The 20,150-nt window shown below is 44.4% G+C and overlaps 1 protein-coding gene across 1 annotated transcript in view; it reads right to left on the minus strand.

The window, feature by feature from the left end:
- Positions 1-1,869: 1,869 nt before the first annotated feature.
- Positions 1,870-20,150, minus strand: part of SCML4 (sex comb on midleg-like 4 (Drosophila)) — a 45,359-nt gene continuing 27,078 nt past the window's right edge. The window contains exons 5-7 of the mRNA XM_009704319.1: positions 15,751-16,020; positions 6,959-7,104; positions 1,870-1,995 (exon numbers count right to left, since the gene is read on the minus strand). Coding sequence (XP_009702621.1) covers positions 1,870-1,995; positions 6,959-7,104; positions 15,751-16,020 — 542 coding nt within the window. The remainder of the gene's footprint in view (positions 1,996-6,958; positions 7,105-15,750; positions 16,021-20,150) is intronic.

The raw sequence follows: 20,150 nt of genomic DNA on the forward strand, positions 1-20,150 counted from the left end.
CACCACAGACACAAAGTGATGTGGGTGGGTGTTACGTTCCGAGCATCGGCATGTTTAGGGTTCGGTATATTACATCACTCGATAGTATATGACTTTTCATGTAGTACACTTGTTCAGCTATTCCTATTAAAGGTGTTCCAACGTGCAGACAGGATTTGCTGAAAGCTGGTTAGTCCTGTAAAGATCCAATCCCGCAAACGTATGCAGACATTTTTTTTAATTTGGGGGAGTAGTCCCCAAGGGTTTAGTGAAAGTCTTATGGTACATGGTTTCTCATATTGTTGTCGATTTTCAAGATTAGGCCTTGACCGGGTATCTTTTTGTAGGAGTTCTAGTCTAGCAACATGCATCAAGTTGAGTTTTATTCCATGAGGTATTTTTGGTAATATTCTGTTCTGCATAAACAAGGTCGGACAATATGACGTCTTGCGTATTATCAGAACCCCGTTTCTCAGTACAGTTGAGGCTAGCTCTAAAACAACCTGCATGACTTACAAACACTTGCTACCTCTCCTTGTCACGCACTAAGGGTTTAAACGGCATGAATGTGTCCCTTTGTAGTCCTCCTTTGTGAAGGATGAAAACAAGGGCATACCCACACCACGGATTACTTCCTCAGCCTGAGACCTGTCCTCTCCCCTCTACCTGGAATATCAGTGAGCACCTTTTGGATTTGTGTAAGAGGCAGAAGAGCGTTATTTTCAATCCACGTGAGACGGAAAGCCTGGCACATCTGCATATGTGCTGAAAACCGTATCGCAATCAGGAGCTGACCCTACAGCGTCCGCCCTGGACCTGACCATCGTTACAAAGTGCAGAGATGTGCCCTCCATTGCCAGATCCTCGTGGGGAACGCTCCCACCCAGCTCCCTCACTTTTTAAAGATGCAACCAAAACCAAACTCAGAAATTCTCATTTTTCTTAGAGTGCCACAAACGGTACGCCAGACAGAAACAGCTCAGGGAAGGGAACCGACAGCTGAGCACACCAGACACCGTGGGAGCCATCCACCCCCTCTGCGGCGTAATGGGAAACATCCTGTCAGAAACACTCTCTGCATTTGGACTTTTCTTGAATTCATTATCTGTGAGCGATGACGGGCTTATCCTGCTGAGAGCCTGCGATTCCTTGTTGGTATTTGTGGATGTGCTCAATAGGAGAGTTGTGATGGTCAAAGCTCATCAGACAGAGAGCACCATGGCATCAGAGCTCCAGCCTCAGGTCTATTAGGGCTGCTCCCTCTAGTGGGAAAAAGTCCTTTAGCTCCAAAAAACCCCTTTTTTCCCCTATTTTTTTTTTTTGAAACTGTCTTTTTTCTTTTTTTTTAACTTTTTTTTTTTTTTTTAAATAAGTGAAGAATTCAAGTTTTCCAGATAGTGCAAGACATGGGGCCATTCCTATCAGACAATAGGTGACCAAATGCCATGCTTTTCCAGCCCTCGAGCATCGGTGGTGGAGCTGGAGCCCAGCCGATGCAGGTCGGTGGTTACTCCTCTAAGGCGGACCCGCGGCACATGAGGGACCCTTGGTTCGTCTTCCAGCAGCCCTCAGCCTATGCCGTAGCTGTGTTTGGTTTTGATTTTCCACTTCTGATTACAAAAATAGGACTTACTATAATCATAATAATATTAATGATACAAAATAATTATTGTAATTATATACTTTTTGGCAAATTATTAACACAAAGCAGCCCAAAAGACCCCACTGGATTAAAAAAACGTGATGATGCACAAATGTTAAAAAAGACAAAGTCTTTGTTAAAAAAGAAGGAAAAGCAATCTGCAAATGAATGCATTTCTGTAAGGCAACATGTTACCTTTAGTTTTCCGTCTAGATTTAGGTCAGGTTCTGTTGTCGTTCAAGAAATTGTTAGAACTTGGCTTGCTTGAGCTTATCAATATGGTAACACAGTTTCAGCGCAGGTCCCAGTTTCAGCCCCAGATATTTCATGATCATGTCACTTTTCAGCAGCAACAAAGCATTGCCATCAATCTCCTGGTTTCAAAAGAGAGAAAGAGAATCAAAATGTGTTAACCCCCTTCCAGTGCTGCATCCTGACACATTAAAAAAGGTGAATCAGAACCAGCATGTGTTTTAGAGTAGAGCTAGCCAAAATGTCATGCATTTTGAAATTTCATTTAAAAAATTGGAATCTGAGGTATGATGGAAGCTCTAAAGGAGGGTTTAATCCAATACTACTTTTTATCCTTTGAGGAAGTATAAGGTTTGTCTAGGTTTTCAATTATTTTGCAATTAAAACATGAGGATTTTTAAAAAATCAGGGTTGCTCTAAGCCTAATTCTGAGAAAAGCAAGTCAGCCTTGAGAGAAAGGAGTGAGGGATGGAGAGAGGGAGGGATGTGACCTCATCAACTGCTAATAGCACACCTCTGAATCTCAGTTCCAGCTTTGTCCCTGGCTATCTGCATGCTTCACGTATCTCCAATACACTTATATCCAGTGCTATATATATATGTGTGTGTGTTTATTTTTCTTAAATTGAAGACAGTAGTAACTTGCTTATTTCATTGCATTTATTGATGCAATTTCTTCACATTTAATTTAACCCTCGTGTAAGTGGAGGAAATTGCTACCAAGTTCAGTTGTTTATCCTAGACCTGTTCGCTTGAAAACCTTTTGAAATGACAAAGTGTTGTACTGAGCACAAAGTAGCATGGGTGTGCCCAGAAACAGACTCTGGTTTATTATGAGATGTAAAACACAGAAGCTTTCAGCTACATTGTCCTTCCTTGGATCCTGAGCTTGTCTGTTTTTTCCTGACTATGTTAGTGGATCTGCTAAAAAATACTACCCCTCCCCACAGTCTCCATCTTACATACTTGGACCATCAGAGCCAAAACATCACTAGTGCTACGTGTGTGTGCATACATATACACACATACACACACACTAATGCTGTATATATTATATCTGTGATTTTGATGGTCAGATCTTTCCTCTGTGATCCATCACTTACAAATTGAGCAATACTATGGATCCTAATTTGCCCTGATCATCATTATTCCATTCAGTAGGTGATTTAGCTGATGAGGAGTTAAGGTCACTTTCTGATTAACTCAATCAATTAATGCTCTTCATTTTGCAACCCCCACTCTATCCATAATAGAAACTCTCTTCAACTTCCTGCCCTCCTTCCCATTATTTTAAGGAAGCTAAGGGAAATTAAGAATAAGTATTACATGTAATTAATATTTGCATAAGAAAGAAAAAAACCTCCTGTAACTGTGGTGCCATAGGGTAAAAACACTGTCAAGGGTTTGGTGCGGAGGCAGCTGTTTCTAAATGTTGAGTTCAGCATTTTATTATTTCCTTTATTATTACCGTGTAGGGGTCAAAATTAAACTCTATGACAAGAGTATGCCAGAGGGACCATTCATATCCAATTAAATATCCCATATTAGCCATGTCCCTGTGCAGATTGTTGGTTTGACTTCTCTGCAGTATTACTGTGTAAGCCCTTTTAAAAATAATATTAAAAAGAAGGATCCTATCGCATGGTCCCCAAATCTGCAATAGCCTCACCAGAAGATCTTAAACCAGGTCTGGAGCTGGTAAAAATGTAGTGCCATCAGTGCAATTAGCTTGTTTCACATGAGTGGAGATCTGGCCCAGTGCAAGTTAGAATATTGCAGGAGATCATTGCCACGTTCCTGCAAGGGAGTGGACACAGCAAACATATGAGCTGCGAGGTCATGATGGTAGTGGATGTCCCCCAGCATGAGGCTTTTAATGAGAAAGATGAAAGTCTCCATCTTCCTGGGTGTTTAAGCACTTAATTCTGAGTAAAGTCAAAGACTTTAGGATCTATATCCTGCTTGGGGGATATATATACACACATATATATCTCCCTTCTTTTGTATTCTGCAGTCTCATGAACAGACACCAGCCTGCGACAGGAGCGCAGCGAGTGGCGGCTCAGTGGTCAGTGCTCAAAGACTGGAGATGAAGGTCTAGAGAAAGATGCCTACTCACAAGTGTGATGTCTAGCACTGGCGGGGACAGGTTGCTATTTGAATAAATTGGATTAATTATGTTAAACTCAAAGGTTTTTGCCTCCTTCATACATGCATTTGCCGATCACTGGCCATAATTAAACTGTCAGACTATAACATTGCTTTGATCCCTGCCAGCTTGAATTTTCTACCTGTTAATTCCCGGTGTAACTCTTTCCACTCCTCCATTTCCCTTCATGCAGTCTTTCTACCAAGTCTTTCGTGCTGAGAGAGAACTGCATGGGGCTCTCTTGCAGTGCCGCTACGAGGTCCCTGCCAGCGTGACGTGACGGCTCCTTTGCATGAGGCCAAAGGATCTATCAGCCAAAAGATCAGCTCAGCTTTCCTTGGGAGAGGGAGCAGGGAAGAGCAGAGGGGAGGTAGTAGGCAATTTCACAGGTTTTGGTGGACACTCTCAGGAGCTGCCTGTGATGGAGCTTCTTGGGTGTCTTGGCAAGAAGAAAAGCTTCTGCTCCCAATGGGAAGAGCAGAGACAGAGCCAGGTCATCCTGCAATGACCGCTGCAGCAGTGAAGGATGCGGGAAGCACCTCCTTACTGTGCACTGGGAGAGCCGGCTCCGGGGACTCTGATCAACACCCAAATGGCTTAATATAGCAGTGGGAAAGCACATCGCCCGTGTGCAGCATACCCCCCCACAACCTGTTCTTTCTCATGGCCTCCCCATCCTCTCCCTCCCAGTGTCGTATCTCAGATGAGCTGATTGCCAGTGCAACGATTTTAGGGGATAGCTGGGCCTTGTCAATGACAGTAAGTGCTTCTAAGTAAATGATGCACCTGCTTCATAGAAAGATTAAACATACAGGAAGATATGGCTGAGGTTAATGGTCTAATCACTTGTCTCTCACCCGTGGGGTCTCCGTGCTAACCCAGATGAGATTGGAAAGCTGAAAAATTGCAGGGACATATATAACTCAAAGGCATAATTGAATTGAGCTGTGTGGTAATCTTACCCAGGTTCTCCCACCTATGGCATATTTTACAAGGAAACCAATGATAAGTAGAGCCCGTGGGTGCTGGGTGTTCAACAAAGGATGACAGGGACTGTCTTTAGTGGCAATTTAGCCTGATCTCTTTGGTCACGGAGCCGCTGTAGTATTGTGGCATGCTCCAGTGCAGCTGGCCCATGACTGCCTGGAGCGTGTCGCTGCCCTGTTGCTAGATAAAAGCACGTTGTGCCATCTTTCGCTACAAGTGGAGACTAGACAAAAACGGTGCTTGTGCACTGTCCATATTTACAAGATAAACTTTAAACGCTTCTTTTCTTTGGAATGTACCTGTATGCCTCAGACCGTGGCAATTCTCTCTTCCTTGCACGAAGAGTCTTTTCTTGATGCACAGCCCCCTCTGGTAGTCTCAAAAGCTCATGCTAAAGGGCGCCCTTAAATCTGAAGGTGGCTTGTATATCTGCTTGGTTACCCACATGGCCAACGTAGGCCATGTTTTCATTATTAGCTTATAAAGCAGATCTGACTTCTCTGCAGAAGGCAGGGAAAGTAGGCTGACACCTGACCTGTAATTGCAGATTTGGTCCTTGCACCACTGTGCCTGCTCTGTTGTTCTCATCCCAGCAGCCTGTCTGCAGCACGGCAGATGGCCCAAATACCTACCTAGGATGAGCAGACACCACAGCCTCTGTTCATCTTCATCTGCTCCTCAGTCACCTCCCCTCCTCAGCATCTGGAGACCCTGCATCGAGGGTGTGGCTGGAAGTCCATCACTTGTCTCCCTCAGCTCTTGTCTTCAGCCCCACATTCCCACCCGTCCCTGCCAGCAGATGGGCAAGGAGTGATCAAGCCCTGGTGACCAAGCCCTCTCGTTTGCATTGCAACCTGAGGTGCTGCTGTTCAGGAGTCGGGGCTGGGGAGCTCTTCCCGTTTAGACCTAGGTCCAGCCTCTTACATTCAAAGCTGTGACCTCCAGCTGAGCACAAGCAAGTCACTTTAAGGGCAAAATCCATTTTCATAGCCAGACTGAATTGATCAAGGAGCAATGGAGGAGGAGGAGGAGGCTGAAGATGCTATTAGATGTATTCATGCCAACTCCATATACAGCCACAGAACAAGAAACTCCAGACTGGATGTGTGTCTACAGTCTTCCCCTTTACTAATTAAGGATAATATAATTTCCACCACTGGAGATTGCCTACCAAAACCAACTATCATATTCTCCAGTTAGTCAGCAGGTCTGTTAAATTTGGTTATGTAGTTACATAATACTGAGCGGAAAAAGATTACAAGCTTGGTTGTTTTGGGTTTCTCCTGCTAAATATCTAGAGACACATAAAAAATGCTCTTCAGAGAAGAATCATAGGTATCCTGGGAAAAAAGTGTCATTGAGATGAGGTTTTTTTTGTGCCAATCCGACAGTGAAAAATGAGCACCAGATCCTCAGTGTTTTCTCTTAGGCTTGGCATAGAAACAATTTATGCTGGCGTAGTTGGGAACAAATAATGAGCATTTTCTAAAGACATTGTTAGGGTCTCCCTATTGAAGGATAAATAGAATAGAATCGAACAGAACAGAACAGAATACAATATTTCAGTTGCAAGGGACCTACAATGACCTAGTCCAGCTGCCTGACCAATTCAGGGCTGACCAAAAGTTAAAGCATGTTATTATGGGCATTATCCAAATGCCTGTGAAACCCTGACAGGCTTGCGGCATTGACCACCTCTCCAGGAAATCTGTTCCAGGATTTGACCACCTTCTCAAGCAATAAGTCAACATTTCTTCAGCCCAGCTCCCCCCAGACACTGCTGAACTCCTTGCAGGGCCTTGTGTTCAACCTGACGGAGCACCAACACTACCTACAGCAGCCAAAGGCAGCTGAGGGGGGCGGGTGTGATGTGCACTGGCGATCTCTTGGGCCTGCCCATGCACTTGGCTTAAATTACCCAGAAGCGGCAAGGGCAGCCTTCTACATACGTGTTTTCTGAAGAGCTCCACATGGGGACCTAAAGCCTGAGGGTCTGCATCCTTCACAAACCAAACCACGTCATCCACCGTCCAGGTCAAAGGATTCTTGCTTGATGGCCGAGCTGTGTCTTGTCGTTCTGGTGAAGGACTTGAGGCTATCGGTACAAAAAAGCCCACAACAATGCGTTACAATGGCACGCAGTGGTTTCCTTGGTTTGTGAGCGTGCAGGGGTACCACAGCCTCACTGCGGCGTTGGACGTTGGATCTGTGTGTGTGCAAGTATCAGCCTGAGATGGTGGGGTGGGGAGAGAAGGGGATTTGGAGCAGTTTCTGAGCTGACTGCTTATCGGGAGACACGATCCCAGCTGGTGAATTGTGTTAAAAAACATGAAACCCTCAGGTTCCTGCTGGGGAAGGAAAAATGTGCCAGCTGCCAGGCTCTTAAACGGAGCTGCCCCTGTTGTCTGATCTGCAAGCAGCGGGGGTTTTGGCTCAAGAAGACACCACCCTCCCACCTGGAAAGAAAATGCTTCAGCACTAAACAAAGGACTTTTTGCCATCAAATGCGAAGACTAGACGATAAAATCGCAATTTAACAAATAGGGTTTTTTTCTTCACATTCAGATATTCAGACTAATCTTAGAGCTTAAAGAAGGTTTCTAGTCCATATCATCCTAATCTTTGGCTCTCATGTAACTGATGGTCCCCAATGAATGCCTATTTGGAAGCTACTAAAGCACACGAAGATGAACATTGCACATGTGACTTTTTAATGGTATAAGCCCTGGATGATTTAAGGTCACTTTGGCTTGCTGTAGCTTTAAATCAAGTGAATAAAGGCACATTGGAATGAAAGTGCATTTATGTTTTTATTCTTAGTCTCCATAGAATTATAAATCTCAGCCTCCACGTGAATATAATTTGCACCCGCACTTATGCTGCTTCACTATTCCAAGAACTATATTATGCTAGGTTACAGGAAAGCTGTTTAAATTTGTTTATATCCACGCCAAGGAAACTTTGCATTAGTAGGTGGCTGCACAGAGATGTATAAATTGTTACTTACCCAGACCTGCTCATCTCTTTCTGTTAAAGCCCATTTTTTAATGAGAGGTGCAAATGGTAAGCAAGCAGACACTACAGAAGACAAAAAAACGAAACACAAGAGTGCGAGTAGAGGGAGCACCAGAGATACTGGAGCCTGGAGGAGCCCCAGGTAGCCAAGAGGGCAATCAGAGGTGCTGAAGAGAGAAGGGCTGAGCTCTCCAGAGAGATAACTGAGCTTATAGAGGCAGATTAAATGTATGAGCATATCCATGTGTGACTCAAAACACGATCCTAATGTGTGTGAGCAAATGTAGTGGGCTGGGTTTGTGACTTATATAGATTGTCATTCCATTGACTTCAGTAGAGCTGTGCTGATTTATATTAGCTGAGGCTCTGCCCACAGACGCCCAGTAACTGCTTTATGTGCATATTCGTCCCTTTTTTTCTTGCCACCATGCTCATCTTACGGTATAATGTGACGAGGTATATTTTGCAGTTATGAAGGATGAACTCCAGAAAGCAGCAGTGCTATGAATGTGCAAATCTGGTCGATGGGCTTCATAATGGGATGTGATGTAAATATCATGATAATTACACTCTCATTTGCTAAGTCACTGTTCTGGATATAAAGGACAAGGAATAGCCGCAGGTCCTCTTAATTAGACAGCAAGGATTGGTGTTCGTATGGACTTGGGCGACCCCAGGCTCTGCTCACAGAATAAATGCAATACACAACGGTACAGACACCATCTGGAGCCTTTGGCATGAAACGATGAAGACAAAGAGTGCAAAACGAGCAGGGTAATCTTGGCCAACCCCCGGATCATCAGTAACATCAAGTAACTTTGTCAGGAACATGTGGGAGAACTGAGACTTGTCTTGGAGGCAGAGGGGCGAGTATTTCTCCCCTACCTAATCTGCTGATGGTCTGGATGCCAGCTGACGTGTGGAGATATTGGGCACCTCAGCACCACAAACTAAAGGTCAGGGAGAAAACCAGGCTTTTGCAAAACAGCCAGAAAATAAAGGGAGGAGAGAAAGGTTTGGCCGTGCCCAAAGGACTGCAGAAGGTTCAATGCTACTGTCATAGCGTGGTCAGGGGAGATGCTGTGCCACTACTGAGGATCACATTTTTTTCCCTTAAATTTGTGTAAGTGTAAGGAAAGCCCAGGGGGCTTAGCCTGGGATTCACACCAGACACAGAGAGAGCAGCCCCGAGGCCAGCGACTCCTGACCACAAACTGCTGCTTCCAGAAATGCCAGGAAAGGGCAAAGGGGAAGAGAGAACAAGAGCGTTTTGGAGCCTTCATAGGCATTCGAAATATCTGCAGTGAAAGGCAAGGGGATGAGAAGAAAAGGTTGAAATGACAGGGGAATTCTATTCACTCCTTTGCAATCTAGCAATCAATAGCATAAACCTGATTTTTTTAAAGACAAATACATAAATGACCTTTCTAAAGAGACTGCGTGGCTAGGTCACTTCCAGGCCCTAGCAGGTAAAGATAACCCTTTCAGATCCTTACCTGAGGTATAATATAATAATATAAAAACAAGAATTATGTGTATATACTAACTCTTCAAAGATTGTTTAGTCTTTATTTACCTACCTAGAGTCAAGTCCTGGATCGTCTGCTGCTTTTTCGTGAATTAAAAAGTGTTATTTTACTTGTGTGTAAGGGGCTACCTTTAAATGTTGTCAGTAAAACTGGGATGCCACCAGCTTGCAGACAAATAGCTGGAACAGAGTTTGTAGCCAGTGATCCTGAAAACAATCAGTTTTCCATATCTTTTAAAATGTGTTTCATTGTTTAATTTACTTGGCTTTTTAACATCGTAGTTTACACATTTAAGTGTCGTCTCTCTGTTTACAAAAGAAAATAAATCATTTCATGTCTACACAAAGGCATGGGGCTTGTTTCAATAGCACCACTTTGCTGGAAGATTATATTAAGCACAAAAGTGTTTGATGGCAGCAGGGCAAGTACTATACATTTTTTCTTATCTGGAGGTATTCACACTTAACCTAAGAATTAGATAAATGAGGAAGTCTCCTGTCTCCCAGGTATCCTATGCCGTCCTGTCATCAGAATTAATCAAGATGATAATGAATACTCAGATTACAAAGAGATGGGAGTGCTCGCGACCAATAATTATTTTTAGAGATCGTAATCTAGGTCAAATCCAATTTCCTGTTTTTGACAGGTGGCAAAAATTTGTCAAACTAATGGAATGAGATATGGAAATTTAGGTAATCAGAGGGAAGCACTTCTCCCTCCTGCCTGAAGCGGTGTCGGGGGAGGAGAGTGAAAAGGTTCCTCTGCAGGGGAAGGTCTTGGGGCATCCCAGTCGAGACCATTGCCTGCGCTGAAATGGCCAGAGACACCAGGTCAGTGGCCAAAGCCCGGCAAAGCCGATGGAATGACATCGCATGGCTTGGTCTGAGCTCTCATCCCACCCATGCTTTTCTCTGCTCCCCACCTCTGGCCTTGGGACCTTCCTGAGAAGGAGGATGGAGAGAGCAAGCCAACAGCTGAACGGTGGCAGAGGCATGACAAGGAAATCTGATGCTAAAATGGAGTTAAACCTGCAAAAGAAGGAAAGATAAATAACAGACTCCCTAAATACGTTCTTGGCAAACAAACAGAGCCCAGAGGGAGTACCGTCATTGATAGATAAGAGTGGAAAGGGAGTGACAGATGAACTTTAATATTGCTGCAGGCCTAAATGATTTCTTTGCCTCAGGGGAAGGGGTGGGAATGAAATTTTAAAAGGTTCTCTCTGATTGCACTGGAGCAGATAATAAGGAGCAGCAGATCTACTGAAACTAAGCAGAAGTAGCAGACCCTCAAAGGCGCAGAGAAATGGGAATTATTTTAAAAACCAAACCACCTCCCGCTATAAACGACAGGAGGAAGGCTTTGTAGAAGACACTTTTCAAAAAGTCTAGGGCACACTAAGCGGGAGAAGAGGAGAGGAGAGGCATCAGAAAAGCAGGCGTGTGGGAGAACACAATTACAGGATATTTATGGGCACGGAGGGTGTTTGACAAGCCACAATCAGCAGAGAGCTCTGGAAAGAAGATTGGACTTAGCACATCCATGTGCATTGGCAGGCACTTGCCAGAGATGCTGTGCACCACCCGGCTGGTGGCCTCAGCCCCACGGCGCGGTGCGGCACGGCAGAGTCCCTCTCCCACCAGCATCGCGGCTGCTCCTGCTCCCGGCCTGGCACACACCGCGTAGGGATGCAACATCACGGATCCTACTCTGCCTGCTGCAAGAGCAGCCTGGCATCCAGCTGCATGAGAAGCAGCCGTGGGCTGGCATTAAATATTTATTCGGGCTTTTCTTGATTTGCCGCTCTTTTGCAGGGGTGAAGGGAAAAGGCAGCTTACTGAAAGCATCAAGCCTTTCAGGCTGTAAATGTCAGGCAGACTGTGTTTGCCAAAGAAGTGGTACCCAGCGCTGAGCCCTGCAATGCCGTCAGCAGCTCCTTTGCCCCTGCCTTGGGGAGATGCTGGATTTGGCCCCCGCGGGGTGCTTGCAGTATTATTCTGGGAAAAGAGAAACTTCAAACCCTGCACCCCCCAAATGTTTTCAGGAAATAAATGTATTGGCAAGCAGGATTGCCTCTTTAACAAAGGCCCTCAGGTGATAATAATTAACTGCTAATATTGGATAATAAAATCTACTTTAAAATAACAAGCTACAGGGCAAGGTTAAGGTTATTACGTTGTGGTTGAACACGCAATTCTTCATACTTGGAAGAAAGGCTTTGTTTGTTATGTAAGCAGGTTTGGAAAGGTTTATGATGTCCTTGACTATTTCGTCCCTGATTTAAGAGCTTCAATTTGGCAAACGATGACAGGAAAGTGCATGTTTATCTGTTAGCAGCCCCAACTGGCTTTCTGAAATGACATTATTTTTTTTCGTTGTTTGGAATTTTTTAGCATAATGAAGGAGAATTAGGCATCAAGCTTCCGATCGCATTAATGAGAGCTTTGAGGTTTAATCTCATCCATTTCACTTGAAAGACATGTTCTGCTATGCACTGAGATATGTTTTATGGTTATGTTTTTTTCTATATTTGCCCACCGTGATAAATAAGGCAAGCTATTTTTCAAAACTCCCATAAATAAAGAGGATTGGTTTGAGGTTTCAGAGAGAAATTCTTCCTCTTTTTAATGAGCCCTGCCCATCCCTTCCTTGTAAGTGTGCAAACTGAGGAGGGTATGAACAGAGACTGGCATGCACCACTTACTCATCTTTGCTCACTTATGATTCAGCAGCATATAAATTATCCCTAGAAAGAGGAGAACCACACGCAGAAGCATCATGGTGAGAGCGCAGATTTCGAAGACCTTTGCAAGAGGGATTTTGCAAAGACAGTAATCAAACTAGTGTGACTGCAGTAAGGCAATTGCAGAAAGAAGTGTTTTTTAAAAGTCTGGGATTGCCAGTAAAAGTGGAAGCAGCATGGTGGGTGAAAGTACAACAGCTGTAAAGAAATACAATCTCTAATTTTAAGCAGGAGCAGGCAATCCTTTGTAGGACTCTTCGGTGGGAATTCCGGTGATACAGAGCTGACACTGTCGCAAATGGAATAGGAGATGAAACCAGACTGTGACTGGAAACAGCACATTTTCTTTAATGCTAGAAGTGATATTGTAATGAATCTGTGGGCACCTTGACTTCATGGATTTCACTGTGTCGCACAATCACAGCCACTGAAAACTGCCTGGCTGTGGCTGAGCAAAGGGCTCTCCTCTGCCTCAGAGGACCCAACTGCTGTGGGAGGCTCCAGAAAGCGGCTGAGCAGATCGGAGTAAATGTGATGGATGGTGGTGGCACAGACCTGCACGAGCCGTTTGTGCTGACGTACGGGGTGTCTATTGGTAGAGCAGAGGGGATTGCTATTCCTCCTGTTGGAGACCTTCACAGGAAACCCATCTCCGTGTGGGTTTGGATGGACATTTACGGCAGACCCTCATCTACAATGGATGATATGGGGACTAATAAATGGTTAATAATTGTAAATTATTTGTAATATTTGTAATAAAATTGTAAATATCAACAAATGAATAACTATTTTTATGAAGTTCACTGCATAACTGTCAGTTTTAGGGAGCCTTTACTGTTGTGCTGGTCAAACATCCCAGAAGTCCCAGATGAGCTAGTCCATGCAAGTATCAAATGCATGTCACATAAAACATACTACGCAGTCTTGGAATGAGTCCTGTTACCCCCAAGTGCCATATGTAGCAGCTTAGTCACCTGTAACTGCTTCAGACAACCAAATATCACAGGTGCCTGGTCCAAAAGCAATCTCTTCCTCTTTGCTCCTCAAAGTGCTTTAATGTTTCAAGCTAGAGAAATATAGGAACCTGCAAAGCCTATTGCATGGCCACTGCAGGACTATTCTTAGACAGGGAAACAGAGGTATTCAGAGTCAGAAACAAGAAGGGAAAGTAATTCAGATGAGCAACCTCAAGGAGCTCTGATTTTGCACTTCAGTCCCTTGAACATAGATTCAAACCCCTGATACCAAGGCTTTTTTCCACACAATGCATTTTTAAGCGCAGGAACTCTACCACGGTATTTTGCAGATGCTGAAAATGCGCAAAGTATTCAATGAGCTGTTGGGTGATTTAGGGAAGCAAAATCTATGAAAGGTTACTAAATATGAAGCCACCACTTCTGGTTCTGGAAACCCTTGAACCACAAATTCCTGAAGGTGGCAAGGGCAGTGGGGAAGCACTGCGATCTCTGCTCTTATCTCTTTCCTGGGGGTGTGCTGCCGCCGTCTCATGCTGGAGACAGGATGCGCGACTAGGCAGACCTTTGCTCTGAACTACTCCGACCCTTCCTATCTACTACAAAGAGATAACGACTGATCCCAAGCAGAATGATAAAGATTTTCAAAGCAAGCAAGTAACAACATTGTTAAATCTTGGCTCCTCGCAGCTGCCAACTTAAAAGCTTGACGAAAAGGTCCCCGTTCTGCTAGGAGGCTCTAGGGAAGCAGTGAGAGCGGGGAAAATGAATCCTGTGCACAGTAAGCCTCTTGTCCTCCCAGCACCTGATTATGCCAGCCCAAGAGACTCTAAACAAGATCTGAAAGAAAGGGCTTTTCATTTCCTTTTCTTTGTAAATGAGGCCCCCAGTTCTTAGTGACAACCTTTTACAAGTTGTTTGCAGTAGTACATTTCTATACTATCCCCTTTGCTTTGAGTAAAGTTGAGTCCGTAAGTGAAGAAAAAATAACGATGAGAATCAAACGCTTATCTGTGCTCTACATAACAGAGTAACACAGGGATAAACAAGGGAAACAAATGTGCGAAAATAATAGCAAAGTGAGTGGTGGTTTTGGGTAGGTATTGAACATTTAAGAAAGCAAACTTAAATAAACAAAGAAATTCGAGGATAAATACTGGTAATACTTATTTTGGAAGAATAATATTCTAAAATATTAAATAGCGAAAGTTCAGGAACAAGAAATAATACAGGCGTTGGAGAGTTAAGGAATGTGAAGGAATTATGCAAAGATCTGCAGCTACTGGAAAGAGGGTCTGGAGTGGCTTCCAAGCAAGAATATGCAGAATCACTTGCAGTTTCCAGGGAAAATGCAAGGGCAGAAAGACAGTGTAATGAGCTAATGGTAGACAAAGGGGCTAGAGGAACCGGCAAGGCTTCTGCAAATATATCAAGATTAAAAAAAAATAATAATAGAGTGACAGTAGATTCCATTAATAAATGAGGAAGGGAAAGAAATTAATGACTTAAAAATGGCTGAGACACTCAACTCCTTTGTTAGATCTATCTTCAAGATAAAAAATGCATAAATGAAGTTTGAATAATTAGTAAGGGGTGAAGACACTGTTGGAATCACTACTGATAAAGACCTGTTAATGGAGAACTTGGAAAATGCCAACAAAGACAAAGTTAAAAGTAGTTCAGGGAATTAGCTAACCTGTTTGATGAACCCAGGTCATTTCTACAGGAAAAAAAATAATCATGGCTAATAGGGAATATAGCTAATGGGCAGAACATCGACCCAGCAAATGTAAATCCTAGCAGGGTAACTGGACAAAAATACAAAGAAAGGGAAGAAGAAGGTTATTGAATGCAGTGGTTCCCATGGCATCCCTTGAATTTGCAGATAAACTTCTTGTGACTTTGCTTCCTGAGGGATAAAAGAACCTTCAGCGGTGAGTTGGGTGATTTCTAAAAATGTATGTTTTACTTGGCAGTCTTTTTCAAGCAAAATCTGGCTTGGTTCATGATTAAAGGGGCAGGATGGGCCATGCAGCTAGGAAGCAAAACCTTTTGCTAAAATGCTTTGAGGTAGGCACTAATATTTGGCTTTGCCTTGTGTCGTGTCTTGTACACAGCTGTCACAAATAACAGGCACTTGCCTGTAGGCAGTATCAATCTTTGGGAGGAATGCCTTATATATTAATATTTATATCTGTAAGTTGATAATAACGGTTGTGATTGCCACACGATTATACATAATACATATGTTTACATAATTAATAACAGCATTAGAAAACATTCACCTTCAATGATGAACAGATTGATTTTGTGTTTACATAGGTTATTATTTCTCCTTCTACATGGAAGTGTGAGTGGTCTGGATGGATGTCAACCCAGACCCACCTCACTAATTTTCCTGGGAATTTGGGAGTGAGTTAAGACTCCAGCATGGCACCAACATAGGAACACACATTGCTAAATGGAAGATGTTATATTACCACTTCTGTTTCCTTCAAGATAGGTCCCGTTTGTCGTTGGGCTGGAGGTCTGATGCTGCAGGCCAGTAGACGAGGAGCCCCCTGAAGACATCTGGGCAGGCTGATGGCTACAGGAGGAAGAGGAGCCTCCAGCAGGACGTCCGTCTGCAGGACTCTGCCGCATGGTGTACATGGAGCCCATGCAACTGAAGGCAGAATCAGCAGGATCGATGCTGTACCGCTTCATGTTTGCAGGATCCGCCAGGTAGTCCTCAGGTATGACTGTTTCTGCTCAGGAAGCCAAGACATAAAACAGACATCAGTAAAACAGAACCAATTTCAATTCAGCCCTTGAAAAAAAAAAATATATTTTTTTAAAATCAAAATTCCCTTTTTTTTTTTTTGGCAAAAATGTTAACTCCATTTCCAACTTTCTGTACATCAATTTCCAACTTTCTGTACAGACAGCTGGCTCCAGGAGGGATCCTTGCTGAGAATTAATAATGAAGGGAAGCACAACCACTCAGGAGTCAGTAGAGTCACAACAGGAAAACTATGGCTTGATGTGACTCATCCATGTCAGCTTATGGCAATATTCTCTGTGAAGACCTGGGCCACTGACTGGCGGATCCTATTTGTGACATGGTGCTCCCTGAATAGCACCGAGACTGGAGGACTGTGCAGCTATTGTTTGCTCTGTCTTTCATTTAAAAGCATGAAAGCTGAAAGGAAGAAGGCAGAGGAGGAGAACAGGACTGGCAGTTTGTTGGGTTCGTAAAGCCTGGCAGCCAGTGGGACGGAGTGAAGTTAATAAACCAAAGTGTTCTGGCTGCAATTACCAAAATTAATCAGAAAATATCCTCAGCTGCAGACAGCTGTCAGGCCCAGTATCCCGCAAGAAGAGGCTTGATGACTGACATACACGCCCAACATTTGCCATGGGCAGAGGTGTGTAAGTGAGTCACTTGGACCTGGCTCAGGTTCAGACACGCATGCCGGCATCACGGGTGACTGCAAACCATTGCTCTGGTTCCTCTCCTCTGCATTGCACTTTGCACACCGTGTAGGAGCTTTTCAGACTCCTCCAGTAAAACATATTTTGCACTTACACACCTACTTTAGAGACTTTTATTCTCCTTTGCTTGGGGGTCTAACGCACAGGCGCAGGTCTAGCCCCAGGTTTTGCAGTACACAGACTTTTTTTGCCAGTTCCCCTCAGACCTAGGTCCAGGTCTGTCTTGCTTTGCTGTCTGGACTGAGACCTCCATGTCTGTGTCATTGTCCTCCTCAGGCTCATCCCAGTCTCCTCCCAACAGGCCTTGATATCCAAGCGCCTTCCTACTTGCCTTTTTTGATTTCACAAAGCACAGTCAAAGCTCTTCTTCCTCCTCATTCCCACTACCGTTCTCCCTGCAAAACCATTCCTCCGCTCACCCAGCCCCAGGACCCTCTCCTCCACCACCACCGGGATACAAGCAGAGCCCCTGGAAACCTCTCTGAGACCCAAACCTTCACATAACCCCTACCAATACTGGCAAGCTGCTCTTCAGAGGTTCCCACTCTCACTGGGTGAAACAAGGTGTTAACATCTGGCACGCAGGGAGCCTCTAGTTTAGGAAAGTGCCTCCCGTTGCCCCACAATATTTCTTTGAGCTGTTGAAAATGCCACTTTCTTCATCATCACAGAATCACAGAATCGATTTTGTTGCAAGAGACCTCTGGGATCATCAAGTCCAAACTGTGCCCTAACACCACCATGTCAACTAGACCAAGGCACTAAGTGCCACGTCCAGTCTTTTCTTAAACACCTCCAGGGATGGTGACTCCACCACCTCCCTGGGCAGCCCATGCAAATGCCTAATGACCCTTTCTATGAAGAAATGCCTCCTCGTTTATAGCCTGAACTTCCCCTGGCGTAGTTTCAAACCATGCCCTCTTGTCCTGTCACTCATTTCTTGGGAGAAGAGACCGACCCCCACCTGGCTACACCCTCCTTTCAGGTCGTTGTAGAGAGCGATCAGGTCTCCCCTCAGCCTCCTCTTCTCCAGGCCAAACCCCCCCAGCTCCCTCAGCCGCTCCCCATCGGACTTGTGCTCCAGACCCTTCACCACCTTCGTTGCCCTTCTCTGGACTCGCTCCAGCACCTCAAAGGCTTTCTTGTTGTGAGGGGCCCAAAACTGACCACAGGATTCGAGGTGCGGCCTCACCAGTGCCGAGTACAGGGGGACAATCACTGCCCTGGTCCTGCTGGCCACACTATTGCTGATACAAGCCAGGATGCTGTTGGCCTTCTTGGCCACCTGGGCACACTGCTGGCTCATGTTCAGATGGCTGTCAACCAGCACCCCCAGGTCTTTTTCCACTTGACCACTTTCTAACCACTCTTCCCCCAGCCTGTAACACTGCATGGGGTTTTTGTGGCCGAAGTGTAGGACCTGGCACTTGTTCTTGTTGAACGTCATGCCCATGGCCTCGGCCCATCGACCCAGCCTGTCCAGATCCCTCTGCAGAGCCTTCCTGTCCTCCAGCAGATCAACACTCCCACCCAACTTGGTGTCGTCTGCAAACTGACTGAGGGTGCACTCGATCCCCACGTCCAGACCATCTATAGAAGAGGTGCATCTATAAAGCACCAGCCCCAAAACTGAGCTCTGGGGAACACCGCTAGTGACTCGCCACAAACTGGATCATGCGTGCTCTCCCCATGAAGACATCTCAGCAGGATGAAATTACCCCCATGGTGTCACACAGCTCCTTCCCTCCCTGAGCAACACTCACCTCCTGACGTATTGTGTAGCCTTATTGAGTAACAGGAAGAATTTATGCTGTAATTTATGCTACAAGATCAAAACTCCATTGCTAATAGATGTTGAGGCTGTATATAATAGAGTTTTCCTTTTAATTTACAGATCTAGTCTTTTCCTTTGAAAAAAAAACCTTGGCAGCTGTGTGCAGTAGTTAACGTTAAACAAACATGATTTAGTTTGACAACTGAAATACTCAAAAGTTGTGCCGTGACAGCATCCTGACTCGTGTGTCAAGCCACAGCACAGATTTTTGTTATGTGATTGCCTGACTTTTCATTTTCTTGCTGCTGTCTTTTAAAACTTTGTCCCATTCTGGGCCAAGACTGGACTTGCCATGAGGCAAACTTCAGATCTGAAGGACAACTGTAAATGTGAAGTTTCCTCGCTTTTGGGCACTTGCCTTTGCAACTGCAAGTAATTTTCCTTTAGCAAGGCTTTTTTTTCTCTTAGATAATTTGGATTCTTACAGCGTGCATTCAGGTGTCCTGCTGCTTTCTGCCAGGGATTTCTGAGCTTGATTGTCACACAAATACAGATAGGGTGTAATTCAATTGAAGTCAACAGAGTTCAGCTAGCATAACACTAGCATAAGAGAAATGGGAATCAGACACTGAACCTTTCTCCCTAACCTCCAACAGATGCCAAAATTGTATAGCAATTGAGCTAAATACCTTGCTTTTCAGACTCCTCCCAATAAACCAAAGAAAATCCAATCAAGCCTCTTTATTCAAAGGAATTTAATTACTGTGTAGAACACTTGCAATAAAAGCCTCTTATGCATAAAGACAGCTCTTTCTGCAGCATCCTGCCCGCACCGCATGGAATAATTATGCCTCTTGTGAATCATTACCTCTTTATTCCAGGAAAAGAATGCTCTTTTAATATGATTACAATATGAAGAAGACACAGACTATCAAAACAACAAACAGCGCATTAAAAGAGCCCTGCTAAATAAACGGCATACAGCTTTTATTACTATGGATATAAAAGACTCCAAAATTTGTGAGCAGACACTAGGGATTTTTTGACTGATGTCATACTCTCTCTGTAGTCCATGTGAAATAAGACATGTGTGGGTGAAATCTCCTCATGGAAGGACACCCATGAGTTGTGTACGAGATTATGACAAGGAGCCAGACACTGTCAGTTCTGTTCCTGACTCTGCCTAAGACTCTTTTATTGATCTAGATCAATTTATTCCACATGTCTCTGCTTTGGGCTCCGAAATGGGAGTAATGATGCCTGTTGCCACTGACCAAGCAGGAACTTCCATTCATTACTGTTTGAAAACCTGCCCTAGTGGCAGGTGCCCTGGGAATCTGAAAACTCATATTCATGTCTTCACGGGACAGGGGGGAGCAGGGATCACCTGAAGCAGCCAGATCTCTAAGCAAGTCTTTTCAGAGCCCCTGATCTTCAAGTTGACATGAGCAGTCAGTAGATTACAAGAGCAACTCGTCAGAGTCACTGCTTCCTGACCGAAAGAAGTTCATGATGAAATGCAGGTCACAATTAGATTAGGAAAAAGGAAACTGTGCCTTCAAGTATGTGTGGTTACAGGTTTTAAATTGTACAGTTTTAAAAGGTGATGGTCAGCTTCTCTGCTTCCTGCTG

The sequence above is a fragment of the Cariama cristata genome, unplaced genomic scaffold, assembly GCF_000690535.1.
Source record: "Cariama cristata isolate BGI_N322 unplaced genomic scaffold, ASM69053v1 scaffold11447, whole genome shotgun sequence".
NCBI lineage: Eukaryota > Metazoa > Chordata > Aves > Cariamiformes > Cariamidae > Cariama > Cariama cristata.